The sequence below is a fragment of the Gordionus sp. m RMFG-2023 genome, chromosome 1 (genome assembly GCF_954871325.1).
Source record: "Gordionus sp. m RMFG-2023 chromosome 1, tfGorSpeb1-WG-v2, whole genome shotgun sequence".
Classification (NCBI taxonomy): Eukaryota; Metazoa; Nematomorpha; class Gordioida; order Chordodea; family Parachordodidae; genus Gordionus; species Gordionus sp. m RMFG-2023.
The window spans coordinates 4,587,314-4,606,556 of NC_088775.1; the positions used below are offsets into that span (position 1 = coordinate 4,587,314).

Genomic DNA, 19,243 nt, shown 5'->3' on the forward strand with positions numbered 1-19,243 from the left:
CCATTTTGTAAAGTGTGTAACATCAATATAAAATGTATAAAAAAAATATTACATATAAAATATAATTTTTTTTAAAAAAAATATAAATATATATAATTTAAAAATTTGTAAAAAAACACCGGAATTATTTATTGTCTTATAAATGATTGAGATTATATCACATGGTTAGGTAAAGTATTCTAGACGGATCCCTGAAACTAAGTATTTATACTAAAAAGATATTAAGGTATAAAAAAAATGATTTAGTCAAGCATTCAATAAGTATATTTTATTTTAAAACAGAGAGGTAAAATATTTGAGTTTTTTAAAGATCGAATAATCCAATCCAATCATTTCAGCTTCGAGCAATGTTTCGGGTAGATTCGTATTAAGGGTCTCTGGAAGCAATAAGGCTAGAAATCCGGCTAAAGTAGTGATAGCACCCATTATTATGGTCGGCAATAACACCCATTTCTATAGATTTTTTTTAAAAAAGTAAATCGATAATTAGATTAGTGATGATCATGGGAATGGTTTTGAGGTTAATGATAGGACTGTCTCAAATTTTACAAGCCGATTAAACACTGAATAGTTGTTGATAAAAATTGTAACTACCCCCCCCCCCCCCTACCAATTTCAGGAAATATATTCCAGCATGTTTCGAATACCTATCTTATGAATTGTAAGCAATTTTGTCGTTAATCATGTTAAAAAATCCATAGAAAAACGAATATAAATTATATTAAGTTCAACAATTCATTGTGAAATTTTCTAAGATTGATAGGGTAGGCATCCCAAGCATGATGGAATACGTTTCCGGTAAAATCAGATACTTATTTAAAATTGGAAAAAAAATAACACATTGCCGATCAGAGTTGTTAAAAGATACTTTTTGCTAGATACAGATACATCGTCTAAAATAATATCTAGATACCGATATTTTAATCAAAAATCTATCTAGATACAGATACCACATTTTTATATCTAGATACAGGATCTAGATCCTTTAACAACTCTGATAATTATAAAATAAAAAAACATAATTTATAACATTTTTACTCTGATTTGATCTAAATTAAATGAGTTGAGTAAAAAAAAAAATCATTATTTGAATTGGATATTCCTATTTTTTTTTGTCTTCGTGAATATCTCAGAATCTTTCTTTCTATTGCAAATATCGAGCCAATACTTATTACACCCTTACTAACCCACCTAGTGACGTCACTGTATGAGATGAATAACTTTTCCTAATTTTAAAAACTGGTTCCACATTGGCTACTAAATAAAAAAATTTTTTATCTTTGTATTTAATTTCTTAAAAAAAGCCAATAGAATTATAAACCTGAAAAATATAATTTAATTTGTGAAAATAATTTCCATTATTATATTTATTTTATATTAATGTGATTAAATTAACAGCAAATTTGTTTTATTATTCATGGGCGTAATTTAAAGTATTGGCTAAGCTAAGACTTGTGCCTATCGTAGTAACATAACGAAAAAGTTTAGATAGAATTTTAAGCAGGCTATGTTAAAACCTTTTTCATAGTGGTAATTTAATAATTCGGTAGAAATCCAAATAGAAGATCCTTGTTTTGAGTCTTTTTATGCAAAAAAAAACAAGTAATCATTTGAATTTCATAAATCAAATAATAAAAAAAAGGGTAATATTAATTTATTGCTTTTTTATTCAATATATTGGTATGATGTGATTTTTCCTTTAACCCAAATCCCTCCGGTTAATGAACCGGCAGTACCGAGCGAATAGTGATTTTATATTTTAAAATAATTTTTTTTTAAAGATACTGGTATATATCAGAAACGAAACTAGCTTAAATTTTTTTTAATAACATAATTTTTAAATGGAAAGCCATTTTGATTTGATATTAGATTATATTTATTTATGGTAGGGCAATAATGATATTCAAAGAAACAAATTATTAATAATATGCTATTTTTGTTGTATATTATATCTTATATTTGATAATAATTTCTTATGGTAGGTGATGAATCCAACAATATATCTAGATCAGTCAATACAAATGTAGAGATACATATTTTCATACAATTATTTCTTAATAGATTATGATTATTTAATTTTTTTGCAATATAGTTATACTTAAAATCAGAAAATATGATATTTATATTTAATAATAATTCTAGGTGATAAATCCAATATGTCTGGGTTCATACAATAATTTCTTAAGAATAGGCCATTTTTCTTATAATTTTTTTTGATTATAGATTATATTTTCTTGCAATGTAGATATTTCATTTATTTTTTGCAATATAGATTATATTTATAATGAGGTAATAAGATATTTTATATTTTAATAATAATTCTAGATTTTGGACAGGTTTTAATTCATTCGAGAAATTAAAGACTGTTATCTATAACTATGAAAGTAAGGTGAGTGCTAATTATTATATATATACATCGGTTAGATGCTCTAAAAAATTTCACTTAGCAAATGAAAATTCAATATGTTTACAAAAGAATATGTTTTATCTGTAAACAAGGTGGTATTTTTAAAAGTAAGTGTGAAAAGGCCCATAGAAATATAAAAAGTTTAAGACAAATTTGCACCAGTAATTTTGCTGTCAAATTGATTAAAAGAGATCAAAATCAATTGATGGTTACTCTTTTTCATGGAACACATAACCATGAATTAGGTAATTATATATTTTGTTATTTGAAACTATATATAAATAATTTCATAAGATGAAAAATTAATAAGCTAATATTAAATATTCCATAAATCACATAGACTCATTGGACACCTCTCTATATATTATAATCATAAGTATAGCTGAAAATAGGCAAATCCCACTACAACCCCCCCCCCCCCCCCAATTATTTTTCAAGTGATCATAAATTTTACATTAGAAATACACGACCTGAAAATGTATGTAATATTATAGAGAAAATTTATTAGCTTTAGTGGAAATTAGAAATATTTGAAAATTTAATATCTACATATTATATAAGCCCTTTCTCAACAGCATAAATTTAGTTATTTTAGATAGCAACCTATTTAAAAGGATATTCAAACAACGTAAATTAAACGCTAAAGAAAAAGAGCATATAATAGTCGGACTAAAATATGATGGCAATATTTCAAAAATTCAAGAAAGAAAGAAAGATATTCAAAAATTAGGTAAATTAACAACAAAAAGAGACCTGTATGATTTAAAAAAAATACATGATTCCAATGAATTTTCAACCCTTATTACAACAATAAAAAAAGATAATCCAAGTAATATTATAGAAGTATTAGTGAAAAATGGCAATTTTAAAGCTTTTTATTTCCAAACTCCTAGAATGAGGGAATACTTTTGACTTCTACCCAGAAATTTTATTAATTGATGCCATTTATTCTTAAATAAATATCTATTGCCAGTGTTTACCTTGCATATGGGTTGTTAAATCAGAAAGTAATTCAATAGTAAAAATGATGTGCGATATTTTTAAAAATTACAATTCAAAACATGATAAAATTCGATGCATTATATCTGATAAGGACTTTGCAGACAGGCATGCCTACAAAGATTCCGTTCTGGGGGCATCATCAGAGATCTGCTTATTCCATGTTTTTCGGGCATTTAACCGAGAAATAACAGTTAACAAAAGAAATATTTCAAAAGAACAAGTAAAAATAGTTAAAAACCTCTTAAGGTCTTTGGTTTATGCCAAGTCTCCTGAAAAATATTTTATACAATATCAAAATTTATTGCAATTAAATATTGAATCAATTACCAAGTATTATAATAATAACTGGCACACAATAAAAGAAGAATTTTGTATGGCCTGGACAGGCCAAACAACTAATTTTTTAATTTTTACAAATAATCGTACTGAAGGTATGAATAGAATTCTTAAAAAGTGTTATTAAAAAATATTCCTCGCTTCTAAATTTCTATAACAATTTAATGATTTACATTAATATGAATGATCAGGAAAATGATCTTCGCAATATAATGGGTTTAAATAGACCATCAAATTTTAAATTGGATTTGAATGAAAGGAAATACGAATCCTTACTAACTAGTTACGCACTTATAGTTGTATATAATGAGCTAAAATTATCAAATATATTAATTAGGAATCATACAGATGAAGATTCTACCAATTTGTTTCATATGTAGGGGCGACAAATAGTTGCATAGACCTTAAATCAATGTAACTGTGGAACACACAAAATCGTTATTGCTTTCCCTGTAGGCATATCTTTTTATTTACCACAGATCCTCGTAATGAATGATGGCGTAGAAATTATTTCACTCCCCTTAATTGGGGAAATTAGTATCATAGAAAATTGTGAGAATAAATAATATTATGTGCAATTAGTGATATTGATTCACAAAGAAACACAAAAATACACGAATTACCTAACAAAATCATAACAACCAAAACTCAAAAGTTCAAATATTTTCATGAACTGGCCCCCTAAATATCAACATTTGCATCCAAATTGCCAATAAATCAATATAATAAATATTATGATTTTTTTCACGAATATTTTTTGTTATAGATTCATTACCAAAGAATAATAGAGTCGCAGTAAGTCAGTTGGTTAAGTTGCAACCTGTTTCTTGCAAATTTAACCAATCACGTTCAAAATATGGCATCCTTTCCAAAGCAATTTAGCTAGTTATATACAATTTTAAGAGCGTAACTAGTTAGTAAGGATTCATATTTCCTTTCATTCTAATCCAATTTAAAATTTGATGGTCTATTTAAACCCATTATAGTGCGAAGATCATTTTCCTGATCATTCATATCAATGCAAATCATTAAATTGTTATAGTAATTTAAAAGAGAATAATATTTTTTGATAACACTTTTAAGAATTCTGTTCATACCTTCCGGTGCGATTATTTATATAAATAAAAAAAAAATTCGTTGTTTGACCTGTCCAGGCCATACAAAATTCTTCTTTTATTGAGTGCCATTTATTATTATAATAATTGCTAATTGATTCAAGATTTAATTGCAATAAGTTTTCATATTGTATAAAATATTTTGCAGGAGACTTGGCATAAACCATAGACCTTAAGAGCTTTTTAACAAGTTTTACTTGATTTTTTGATATATTTCTTTTGTTCACTGTAATTTCTCAGTTAAATGCCCGAAAAATATGGAATAAGCAGATCTCTGATGATGCCCCCAGAACGGAATCTTTGTAGGCATGCCTGTCTGCAAAGTCCTTATCGGATATATTGCATCGAATTTTATCATGTTTTGTATCGTAATTTTTAAAAATAGCACACATCATTTTTACTATTGAATAACTTTCCGATTTAACAAACCCATATGCAAACTAATCTTGTTTGCATATCCCCATCTATAACAAACAAGGTAAACACATGCAATAGATATTTATTTAAAGAATAAATGGCATCAATTAATAAAATTTCTGGGTAGAAGTCAAAATATTCCCTCATTTTAGGAGTTTGGAAATAAAAAGCTTTAAAATTGCCATTTTCCACCACAATACTTCTATAATATTACTTGGATTTTCTTTTTTATTGTTGTAATAAGGGTTGAATCATGTATTTTTTTAAATCACATACAGGTCTCTTTTTGTTGTTAATTTAACTAATTTTTGCATATCCGATTGAATTTTTGAAATATTGCCATCATATTTTAGTCAGACTATTATATACTCCTTTTCTTTAGCGTTCAATTTACGTTGTTTGAATATCCTTTTAAATAGGTTGCTATCTAAAATAACTAAATTTATGCTGATGAGAAAGGGCTTATATAATATGTAGATATTAAATTGTCAAATATTTCTAATTTCCACCAAAGCCAATAAATTTTCCATTTTCTCTATAATATTACATACATTTTCAAATCGTGTATTTCTAATGTAAAATTTATGATCACTTGAAAAATAATTGGGAGGGGGGGGGGTTGTAGTGGGATTTGCCTATTCTCAGCTATACTTATGATTATAATATATAGAGGTGTCCAATGAGTCTCAAAGACAATCATATGTGATTTATGGAATATTTAATATTAGCTTATTTATTTTTGATCTCATAAAATATATTTATATAGAGTTCAAATAACAAAATAATTACCTAATTCATGGTTATGTGTTCCATAAAAATAATCAATCATCAATTGATTTTGACCTTCAATTTGACAATAAAATTACTGGTGCAATTTTGTCATAAACCATTTGTATTTCTGCCCTTTCCGTTACTCTTAAAAATACCACCTTGTTTACAGATAAAACATATTCCTTTATAAACATATTGGTTTTTCATTTGCTCTGTACAATTTTTTAGAGCATCTGACCGATGTATATAATAATTACCACTCACCTTTCTTACATAGTTATAGATAGCACTCTCTAATTTCTCGATTGATCAAAACCTGCCCCAAAATAGTGTTGTTAAACGGCACATTTTGAGCAGATTATTTAAAACGGCTAACTAAATATTTTAGCCTGAAAAATATTGGCCAAGTCTAGAGATTTCAATAATAATATGTATAGACCTTTATTCCTTTTATGAGTAAAATCTTTCAGCTTGCGTAACATTTTTGTGGATGAAATATTGAGTTAGCCGTTTTAAATGGGCTCGAAACGAGCCCTTTAACAACACTACTCCAAAATCTAGAATTAATATTAAATAAATATGAATTTACCCATTATAACTATAATCTATATTGCAAAAAAATTGAATGAATATAAACTATATTGCAAAAAAGCTTATTATTAACAATAGTATGAATTACCCCAATATTTATATCAACTGACCCAGACATATTGGATTTATCACCTACCATCTAGAATTCTTATTAAATATAGAATATCTATTGCCCGATTATAAGTATAATATATTGCAAAAAATTAAATATGCATAATCTATCAAGAAATAATTTCATGAAAATTGTATCTCCACATTTGTATTGACTGGTCTAGATATATTATTTGATTCATCACCTAACCATATAAAATTATAATCAAATATAAGATACGATATACAACAGAAATAGCATATTATTAATAATTTGTATTCTTAAATATCATAATTGCCTGACCATAAATATCATCTAATACTTTATCAAAATGGCTTTCGATTTATAAATTACGTAACTACAATAAATCTAAGCTAGTTTCGTTTCTTCATTTCGTTAAAAATTAATTATTTAAAAATATACATTTTGGTAGTACCTATCAAAATAAAAATTGTAAAATCCCGATTCGCTCGGTACTGCCTTTGGTAGTTAGCCTCATCAACTATCCCCTCCTTCCCACTTTTTTAAAACAAAGAGGTATTTTTTTAATTTCCTATTTTAAACTTTCGTATTCGTATGTCAGATTTTATCTCTAAATACCGGTTAAATCATTTTATTTTGCGAATGATCTAATTATTTTTGGATGATGCTAGGATAGTGATTAAAAGGCACACCAGAAATGGGGTTACAGTTAATATGTCGCTATCGAAAATTATGTCTAGCAAGTGTAACTTATTAATTAAGCTCTCACGGTATATGTAATAAAAGGAACCGCGACGGTAAATATTCTGGAAACGGTTAACGTCAAGGCCATCCCAGTTCCCCTGAGTTCGGTAGGGTATATCTCGGAAGCGTACAGGTATATTATGGCAAAAGACGTTGTTATACCTATTTTACCTATTAGCGCTAGCACCAGAACGAGTAATTTGGAGGCTTGAAGATAAAAAAAAAGATATATATATTGTTATAAATATTTTTACTGGTAGGTAGAGGTAAGCGATGCCCAGCCCTGTACTTGGCCCATAGACTGGGTAACGTCTGATGATTTTTTGTTTGGGTCTAGGCCGGTGCAAATAAAATAACAGACTGAGCAAAATTATTGATGAATTAATATTTGACAGATATTGATATTCCATAAAGTGTAGCGTTTTTAATTCCACTCCCCAATATCAAAAATAATGTGTTTATTTTTGGTGTTCAACTATATAACAAGTTTCGGGTTAGGTCTTGTGTTTTAGAAAACTGAACCCAACAACCTTGGACTAAAATTTGGCCCAGTCGGGCTAAAGCCAAATTCAAAAGGGGCTAGGCCTAAAAATTTTGCCATTTGTTTTGCCATTTGCAGACCCCTAACGTCCAGGTCGAAAAGCCTGGGTTCGGTTCGACCTCGAGTATAAAAAGGTTCAGTTCTACTCTGGTTCTTTATAAAGATTTTGTTTCGTTCCATATTTTCAGTTTCCTGTTTCAGTTTAGAAGATTTTGAGACTTTTTGTGTTTTAAGGTTGACATTTATAAAAAAAATTAATCATAATATGTTTTTCAAATATAATAAAGTTAATATAAAAAAATAATAAAAAATCAAGGAAAAAGAATTTTATATGAATAAAACATGAATAAGAGATAAATAAAAAATAATGTTTACATAACATAAATTTGTAAAACTAAATTTATTCTTAATGACATATATTTCCAATATTTGTGATTAAAATTTCGTCTGTTGTGTCTTAATGTCAGTTAGTGCCACGTCAACATACCAAACTGAATTCGGCGTTTTTTTAATAAGCAAAATTGTCTACAATTAGCACTGTTCCCTCCTACAACAAATCTTCATTTAAGCGTTTTCCTCTATTTTTCTACCAATAAAGTAGTGATGAGGTGAAGTATACAATCAGAAGCGTAACATAGGGTGAACCATGCCAATGGCAATACAGAATCCACAGAAGATATCCGACATTGGAATCCAAAGTGCAACTACCATTCAAAATAAATATTATATATCTTCTTCAAGTTTCGTAAGGTTTTTTGTGTTTAAAGGCTGCTTCAAATTAGAACTCACATCTCTAAGTATTGTTTTTCCTTTTATAGTATCTCATAATTCCTTAATACAATAACCGTTATAACTATAACAGCGCCACTGCAAGGTTATATATATATAAACATAAAAATCGTTATTGCGTGACTTCTATTTAAGCTATAAACGTCGGACAAATTTTATTTGATAGCTAATACTTTAAGAAACATGTGTGCGGAATGTTTAATCAGGGGATATAAATATACTTTGCTAAAAGCAAAATATACTAGTGATTCTTATAATTTTTTGGATAAAACACGGTTATATGTCTTACCAAGAACATATTCTAAAAGATGAACATAGGTAAGAAATTAAAATTATGTATAAAAATACATTTTCATTTCTAATTTCAAGGCTGTGTGCCCTAATTAGGGTCCGAAATTTAAAACTATATAAACAAGAATTTAATTGGAACTGATTTTCTGTGAGGGTTCAAATCTGCCGATGGTCCATATTACCCCGGGCTTGATGTATGTCCATAAATTGGTCATTGTGTGGTATATGGTTTTAAAATGTCCACACAAACAATTTTTAAAATTCCGAACTGGGGTACACGGCTTTGCCAAATTTAAGGTTCGATATAACTAATCGTTCCTAAAGTATTATAGGTAGAGAGCTAGACTTTTTTCCATTTTGTAGGCGAGAGGTAAGACTACATACTGATCCTATGTAAAGTCTGAAATAAAAATGAGGTAAATAAAGTATAAACGGAAAGGGAGCGAGAAAGGACCCCTCCCCCTCCATAAATATGAGCGTTGAAAAAGATCTCTCCAAAGGCCGCAGCATCACAAGGGCACACGTGCTTGATTTTTAGGCATATTAATAGTCAGATGTCACACGTGTCTAACAGTAAGTTCTATCGGAAAATATATATAAGGCAAATCGTTTTTTTAAAATATTTTATCTAATAATTATACTGGAAAAGACTAAATTGGTAGCCAAAACGCTGATTCCAGACACCAACATACACGCGGCAAAAGGAAAGCGTCTACCTATTTTATCCAACGTAAACCAAAGGAATATGTAACCGGGCAGCTCGGCTAAGGATGCCAGCAAGAAATTAAGGTGAATATTGTCGAGGAAGGATACGTAATTTTGGATACCAACGTAGGACACGACGTTCGCTATCCTAATTTTTTTATCATAATTAAAAACTTTATGTTTTGGCTTTATTATTTGAGTATTAACTTTTCCATTATTTTTAAAATATAAAATTTGTAAAATTCTATGGCACTGAAAGAGAGTATGATACTGAGGTGGAGTTAGTTTGAAACTCCTAGTTCTGATCAAAAGTTGCAATTATTATAATGGGAGCCATGGACAGTGGTGGGCGACGCATTGGCGGTGAGACTAGAGGATGGGAAAGATAGACGTGGTGTGTGTAGATTGAAGGTGCAGATTGATCAGATATCAGGGTTCTTAGCGAGGATGATAGGAATGTGATTGGACTTGATATTAATCATCACAATCCAGTTTTAGTTTATATTAAATCGGTCATTAATATAAATATTCAAAAGTAACTAAAAGAAAACAAACGGGGAAAAAGGCAGGTTACTAAAAATAAATGTTAAAATCTGCAGTGTGTATTAACTGCTTGCGCTTTGCCTTTACCAATGCTTGGAACAATAGGAACAAAGTTCAACTGAATGATAATAAAACTAAACCAAAAACCAGTAAAACCTTTTTATAAGATCAAATTTGAGAACTTTTTCCTTTTGCCAATGCTTGGACTAGGCCTATTCAAAAATAATTCGAATATTCGATTCGAATAATTCGAATCTAATCGAATAATTACGAATACGAATAATAAATTATTTGTTTTATCTGAATACGAATAATCATTTATTCGATTCGAATAAACGAATATTCGAATAAAACGAATTATTCGTAATATTTAATAAATTGTTTAATAAATCTAACATTTGTCATAGGATGAATGGGAGGATCTTATAAAAATTAAAGCTATACTATTGCCTTTATATGAATCTACAAATAAGGTATGTGGGATCCTACTTATAATTTGGTTATACCTTATTATATTTTAATTCTTGAACATCTAAAAAATGAAAAACCTGGTTTCCATAAATCCTTTAAAATAGTTTCAATGTTTTTTTTCTTTTAAGCTTTCACCTTTTCTGGTGGTAAGCTCCTTCACTTATCCCTTCACTTATCTATTATAATATTAATATTGCTATCTATTTTTATCTTTGTATTTCTGATCGATTTCATTTGTATCGATCACCAGTGTATCATTTTTGAGGCCAAAGTATCTTGAACTCCCACCGGTGTATGAAATCAGTATCGACCAGATATCCTACCTGAGTATTCCCAACACGGAGTTATCAAATCGACAGATATCCCAATCCTGATCTCCCAATATTTGTATTTCTGATCGATTTCATTTGTATCGATCACCGGTGTATCACGAGGCCAAAGTATCTTGATCTCCCCCACCGGGCATCAAATCAATATCGACCAGATCAAATCGACAGATAACCCAATCCTGATCTCTCCCACTGGTATCAATATCGATGGATATCCCACCGGAGTATCGTTATCAAGTCCATTTGTAACTTGGTAGACAGACTTGAGCTTGAACGGCCCCCGAGGTCACCATCATCCTAGCATCATATCATATGTCTAAAGTCATACACCATCGAAGAAAAACCCGAAAATTTTTGCTCCTTCCCAGGATTGAACCCGGGACTTTCGGTTTACAAGCCTTCATCACACGCCACTGCACCACCCCGGCGATAACAATAGTTTCAATGTAGCAGTGATAAATTGTTGGGCTATTATAATTTAACTGCCGATGATGCAATAATAACCACAATAGATCCCAGGCTTAAAGTAGAATATTTTAAATCAATATCTGTTGATTATGATATTGATATATCCAAGTTAAAAATTTAAAGAGATTTACAATAGATATACAGGTATTTAATTTACCCCCATTTAAATATGATTTTATTTTATAAGCTCATAGTTATAACTGTCAAACAAATAAGGATAAAATTCAACAAAACAGGCTATACATTGTTTTTAAACAAAATAATATTCAACTGTGTGAAATAGATTTTTATCTGAGTGAACCAAGAGCAAAGAGTGATACTGACCCGTTAATGTGGTGGAAGGCAAATGCATATCGGATCCCCATACTCTCGAAAATGGCAAGGGATTATCTATCTATACAAGGAACATCAACTGCTTGTGAAAGGATTTTCTCAGTTGGAACTAATTTATTATCAAAAAACCGCATGTCATATAAGGAAGAAAATATAAGAAAAACTCTTTGCCTTAAAAATTGGCTTAAATTATAAATTAAATTAATAATATATATTTTAATTTTGTTTATAACTTGATTATTTATTTATTATCAGATTATTGATTACTAGGGATGTACCGATATTTTATATCGGATCGGGCCGATATTTCGCCCATTTTAAAATATCGGTTATCGGCAAATATTATAAAATTTTCCGATCCGATATAAAATGGCGCTTTTAACAAAATTTAAAAAAAGTTATATCTAAAAATCCATTTATTTTTATAAATAAAATCGGAATATATTTTTATGCTTAATTATTTTAATAGTAATAATTAGTTAATAAACATTCTGCAATATAGTTATTTTTTTTCGCATTCTGTTTAAAAAAGTTTTCATTAATCTCTTCAGAATCTGTTTTTAGTGATACTAGTGATATTAACAGTCCCCATCACCGCAGACCGATCTCTGATAAATTGGAAATTTTGGTATTTCTAAAAAGAAATCTTCGATAAATTAATTTTATATATTAATTTCAAATTTCAATATATTTGTTTATTACTAATTATGTAAATAGATTAATGTTATTACTTATTATATAAATAATTGCAATTGAATTGAATATAAACTATAACTGATAATTATAATATATTTAAATGACATATGTTATGGTATAGTAAAATTATAGATGTTGTACTAATAAAAAGAATATTAAAAATTAAAACCGGTATCTTTACAGAATACAAAATTAGATATGATATCGGATCGGTTATCGGCCGATATCAATAAAATATCTGGAATATCGGATCGGATCGGCCTCCAAAAAGTGGTATCGGTACACCCCTATTAATTACATATAATTATAATTTTTTCTGTTTAAAATCAAATTTGTAATAAAAAAATTTGTCAATATATTTGAGTATGATTTATTTTATTAAAAAAATTAATTCGAATTATTCGAATCGAATACAAATAGTAGATTTTATTATTCGTACGAACTCAAATAGTAAATTATTCGATTCGTTGCACTATTCGATTCGAATTCGTTTTTGAATAGGCCTAGCTTGGACCTATAGGAACAAGGTTTAACATTAAAATGTCATTAATATACTTAAAATCCTATAAAAGAACTTTTCTATTAATCAAACTAAATTCTTCCCCCCTTTGCCAATGGAGGCACAAGGTTTAACATTTGAATGATATTAATTCAATATAAAATCCTATAAAAAAACTTTTCTATAAAATCAAACTGAATCACCAACTCAACTTAAACCCTTAAAAAAGAAATTTTCTATAAAATCCAATAGAACCCCCCCTCCCCCAATACTGTCGATGACACTTATTATAATGTCTACAAATAATATTGATCAAAACAGTCCCAAAAAATCCCCTAGCACTGCCACATCCTGCTCTTCTCCTTCCATATGATCGAATCTAACACAAGAAAATTTACTAGTTTATAATTTAACTTAGTTATAAAAAAAAACAGTAATCTAAACCATAAAAGAGTATCGGCTAGTGTTTAGATAAAAACACTATACCGGTCATGGTTCAGTTTCAGAATAATATTCGAACCTTTGAAATCTGGTTCAAACATTTAGAAGTTTGATTTAAGATATAAGAAATAATAACGGTCAATAATTCGGCTATCTGGTAAAGAGTTTATCATTTGCGCCTGCGCAATAATTTTCTTTTATCCACCACCCCCCTAAAAATATAGATAAAAAATTTTTTCAAACATTTCTCAATCAAAATTTAGAGGAAAGTTTACCAAGCAAAGGTGATGATAAACGTCTTGTTCCTCATATTAGGATGGGAAAGCAAATCCCTTATACTCAGCTGTTTAACTTTGAGCTCCGTTTCTCCTACAAAATCATCATGATGTTTGATTTCTTGGCTACCATTTTCTACGCTCGGTTTATTCGAAATATCTGTTAGGGAAAACGCGAAATTGGTCAAGGAAACCGATGAATCGTTACTCGGCAATAAATCGCGTTTGAATTGTTCGGGGATATCTGCCTTTCGATGATCAGTGTTAGGTTCGTCATCTTTCTAAATGCGATTGTTTATGTATGTGTGTTATTGTATATTAACAATAAATTTATTAGATTAGAAGTCATGCAAGAAATTCTCCAAGTCCGTTAGGACCTATGACCTGACGATTCAATCAAATAAAATGCAATTTTGTGTGTCGATCATTACAAATCAGCTGATGACACGCCATTTAATGTAAATTGTTTCATAGGGGAAAACCAAAATGGCGTGGAACCCTATGATTTGTATTGTTTAAATGAACGAATATCGCCTAAGTATTTTCATAGGTTATTGAATTGAGCTAAGATAGATTGGGGCTGGCTGGACTGGACCATTTTTTTTTATTTCGTTTTCCATATAAAAAAATACCATACTTCTTTTCCTGAAGTCCAATATATCTTTTGAGTTAGCACCTATTTCTAAAATAAAATTGACCTTAACCCAGGGTGTATTTAAATAATCGATTTTTTTGAATATTTAAATCTGATTTTTTTTAAAGGGTGTAAAATTATAAACGATAACCAAATATCATGATAGGATATTATTTTATAGCCAGTGAATTATGAATTAAAATTCAGAAATTAAGATACCTTAATATTTACAATAAAAATCGACAAAAACCAAGAGTCTGAAAAAATGCCCATTTGAAAAAATGGGAATGACTAAAATACGCGTCCCCGAAAACTACGCGTCCCCAGTCAAAACGACTATTTTCTATTATTTTTAATAGGAAATCTTATTAAGCTTTATAAGATAAGTTAGAAAATGTTTTTTTTAATTTAAAAAAAATACGGTAACTATATAAAATTTACAAAAATTTATTTTTTTAAAAAATAAACTACGCGTCCCCGGTCAAAATACAGTTTTTTTTAAAAAATCAAAACGGATTCATATTTAGCTTATTAAAAGAATACAGAATATGTAAATATTATATTTTAAACTATTTTATAACTTAGTGATTTTTTCAAAAAACACTTTTTTTTTCAAAAACACTACGCGTCCCCGGTCATTTTTAAAAAATAAAAGCAGATTCATGTTTAGCTTTTTAAGGAGATTCAGAAAATGGTATTAATAAAAAAAAATTAAAAAAAAAATTTTTTAAAAATATTTTTTTTTGGCTAAACTACGCCTCCCTACGCGTCCCCGGTCAAAATACAGTTTTTTTTAAAAAATCAAAACAGATTCAAATTTAGCTCATTAAAAGAATACAGAATATGTAAATATTATATTTTAAACTATTTTATAACTTAGTGATTTTTTCAAAAAACACTACGCGTCCCCGGTCAAAAAACCGTTTTTTTAAAAAATAAAAGCAGATTCATGTTTAGCTTTTTTAAGGAGATTCAGAAAATGGTATTAATAAAAAAAAATTAAAAAAAAAATTTTTTTTAAATATTTTTTTTTGGCTAAACTACGCGTCCCTACGCGTCCCCGGTCAAAATACAGTTTTTTTAAAAAAATCAAAACAGATTCATATTTAGCTCATTAAAAGAATACAGAATATGTAAATATTATATTTTTAACTATTTTATAACTTAGTGATTTTTTCAAAAAACACTTTTTTCGAAAACAATACGCGTCCCCGGTCAAAAAACTATTTTTTTAAAAAAATAAAAGCAGATTCATGTTTAGCTTTTCAAGGAGATTCAGAAAATGGTATTAATAAAAAAAATTTAAAAAAAAAATTTTTTTTTGGCTAAACTACGCGTCCCTACGCGTCCCCGGTCAAAATTAATACCATTTTCTGAATCTCCTTGAAAAGCTAAACATGAATCTGCTTTTATTTTTAAAAAAAACGGTTTTTTGACCGGGGACGCGTAGTGTTTTCGAAAAAAGTGTTTTTTGAAAAAATCACTAAGTTATAAAATAGTTTAAAATATAATATTTACATAATCTGTATTCTTTTAATGAGCTAAATATGAATCTGTTTTGATTTTTTTAAAAAAACTGTATTTTGACCGGGGACGCGTAGTTTAGCCAAAAAAAAAATTTTTTTTTATTAATACCATTTTCTGAATCTCCTTGAAAAGCTAAACATGAATCTGCTTTTATTTTTTTAAAAAAACAGTTTTTTGACCGGGGACGCGTAGTGTTTTCGAAAAAAAGTGTTTTTTGAAAAAATCACTAAGTTATAAAATAGTTTAAAATATAATATTTACATATTCTGTACTCTTTTAATGAGCTAAATATGAATCTGTTTTGATTTTTTTAAAAAAACTGTATTTTGACCGGGGACGCGTAGTTTATTTTTTAAAAAAATAAATTTTTGTAAATTTTATATAATTACCGTATTTTTTTTAAATTAAAAAAAACATTTTCTAACTTATCTTATAAAGCTTAATAAGATTTCCTATTAAAAATAATAGAAAATAGTCGTTTTGACTGGGGACGCGTATTTTAGTCATTCCCGAAAAAATCCATGAAAGATTTTTTGCTGATAAAAATTCAAATAATATTTGGGAATTTTAGGTAAAATTTGATCAAAAAATATTTTAGTTTGAAACACATTTCAAAATTCTAATAAAAATGAATATTTTTTTAATTTAATAAGATAGCATACGTAATTAGGTGTTCTAATATTGTTTTTAATAAAATAGCAAATAATCAACAACATATATAAGCATTAACACCTTCATTATTTCCTTGATATCTCAAAAAAAAATATAAGGATCTTAAAATTTGAACTAACTGGTACCTTAGTTTGTATACAAAATTTACCCCAAATCCAAAGGGATTAGGAATATCCTAATAGATATGACATGGAATGACATATAAAAAAGTGTTTTATATAATTTTTTTTTTTAAGAAGGATCTCTTTACCAATTTTGAAATGAGGAAATTGTGAGGGATGGATACTTTGTTAACCTTGGCAGTTATTTGAATAATCTTTTCGGCTCTCTGATATTTTTTCTTGACTATCAACCATCGAATTGATTCTGGTAAAAACCTGATTATATTAAACAGTAATTGTAGTATAGTAATTTCAGTTTTTAGCTGGCCTAAAATTGAATAAACCTAGTTTTTAACCAAAAGATATCACCTCTCTTGGACTTTAAAAAAAATACACAACTCATTTATATAAAAAAAAGCAGTTATAAAAACATGGAAACTATCAAACAAATTAAATTAAGTGTGGCGATGATAGACATAAGTATAAATATGATCAGATCTAATTTTTTGCACTCTATTACAGTTCTAAAGTGCAAAATGTGGATAAAACAAATGCCATTTACAACAATTTTGTTTCTCAGTAATAAAATTAATGATTAAATGCTAAAATTATAAGATATAAAAAAAAATCTAGGAAAAAATTAAAAATTATATATAAATATTTATTCTTACCACCAATAAATATAGAAAGCAATAAATGGTATGTCCACAATAAGTGTCAATATTTTCCAATCCCTAACAAAGTAAGCTATTGTGGCAAATATAACCACACCACAGGCATAAGTAAAGCACATTAGAATGGTGATAAAGGCTCTCTTAGTTGGTCCCACTAATTCAATTGCTTAAAATATAGTTATAATTAATATGAGGAAATGGAATATCGAAGCATGAAAAAATTATTAATAAATAAAGCTTAAATATACTATAATTTGTTTTATAACTAATTTTTTAAAAACCCAATATAATTTCTCAAAAAAGTATATAACTAGGTTTACGTGATGTCAATTTATATAATTTACTTACATGACACAAATGGAATATCAAATATTGATGCAATTGTTAATCCTATTGCAAATTGACATATTATAAACATGTAGATATTTGATGAGTAAATTATGAGGATCCCAAATAATAGTTCTATTGTTAAGCAGGAAAAAAAACCTGCCCTACGACCCCAACTAACCATATTTAATATAAATGATTATTATTTAATAATTAATTACATATCAATAATGTGACCAAACAATAAATGACCACATAAACTTCCAAAATAAAACATTGATATAGTAAACTGAGTAATCCATGTTCTATCACAAACCATGTGAAACTATATACGAGGCTTATAAATAATGTAATCCTTTTTTATTAGTTTTTACTTTAGATGCAGCTGTAGATTTAAAAACATTTGTTTCAAATTCCCATTCAATGCATTTGAGATTAATTCGCTCATTAAACTGGTTTTGATAAGTGGCGCTGCAATTATTAATAGAAATGAGAGACAAGTTAGAATTATTAAAGTCTAATTTGTCATAGCTTGAAAATTTTATACATTTATGTTCTGGAATAGCTATCTGAAAAATGTATAAAAATCCAAAAAACGAGCATGGTAACGTAGCTGGTAAACAGATAAATGTTATTAATAACTTTTGGTAACGACCAAAGCTTCCTAATTCTGGTAAAATATCATCAAAATCTAACATTTCCGATTTTTATTTAAAAAATCCGCACTATCTCAAGGTCGATCTCCCGTAGTCTCGAATTATGATTAACTTTATACGTTTTGTCGCTTTACGAAAAGGTGAAAAAAGGTGAAATTGGATTTATTAGATAAATACCATTTTTCAATAATCAACCCAGCATAATACTTTGAGTTTATATAAATAGGAAGTATAAAAGTAACCAATTTTTTTAAAACTATTAATTAAATATGACATGCAGATATTTTATGCTATTCTAATTACATATACATTATATTTAGAGCAATGACATATAATATACCTAGACTGTCGATTCATTCATTAAAATGCATTTTTAAGCGTCGTTAAAAGCAAATCAGCTGGACCCGCCATTTTGGTAACAAAATTTTAAACGAGAGCCTAATTTATTACTATATCTGAAATTTTTCCTATGATACTTAACAAAGAATTTAAATCTACATCCATCTGCATTAATGGTACCATCAAGGATCCTATCCCACAAATATTCCAAGGCTATTCTCCCAAGAAGATATATATTTAGCAGACCAAATTCAAATAATTTAGAATTATATGACTAAATTATTAAAATTTATATTTTAAACATTTTTTTATACATAGAATATAAAGTATCTAATAAAGTTCCCTTACTTATCATTTGTTTTTCTTAAGACACAATATAATTGTTTTTCGTTTCTATTCTATTCTTAAAATATCTAATAAGGTAGATATATATAAATCATTGCTTAAATTTATGTTTATCTTAATATGAGACTTTA

General features: G+C 28.0%; 1 protein-coding gene across 1 annotated transcript; it reads right to left on the reverse strand.

Moving 5' to 3' along the window:
* Positions 1-147: 147 nt before the first annotated feature.
* Positions 148-18,091, reverse strand: LOC135931199 (beta-alanine transporter-like). Its single transcript, XM_065468142.1, has 8 exons — positions 17,994-18,091; positions 17,794-17,948; positions 17,443-17,611; positions 16,921-17,047; positions 13,838-14,118; positions 9,719-9,930; positions 7,482-7,663; positions 148-453 (listed from the first exon to the last, which is right to left on the reverse strand). The coding sequence occupies exons 1-8, from the start codon at positions 18,089-18,091 to the stop codon at positions 274-276; spliced, it is 1,404 nt and encodes a 467-aa protein (XP_065324214.1). The 3' UTR covers positions 148-273.
* Between the last annotated feature and the right edge of the window lie 1,152 nt (positions 18,092-19,243).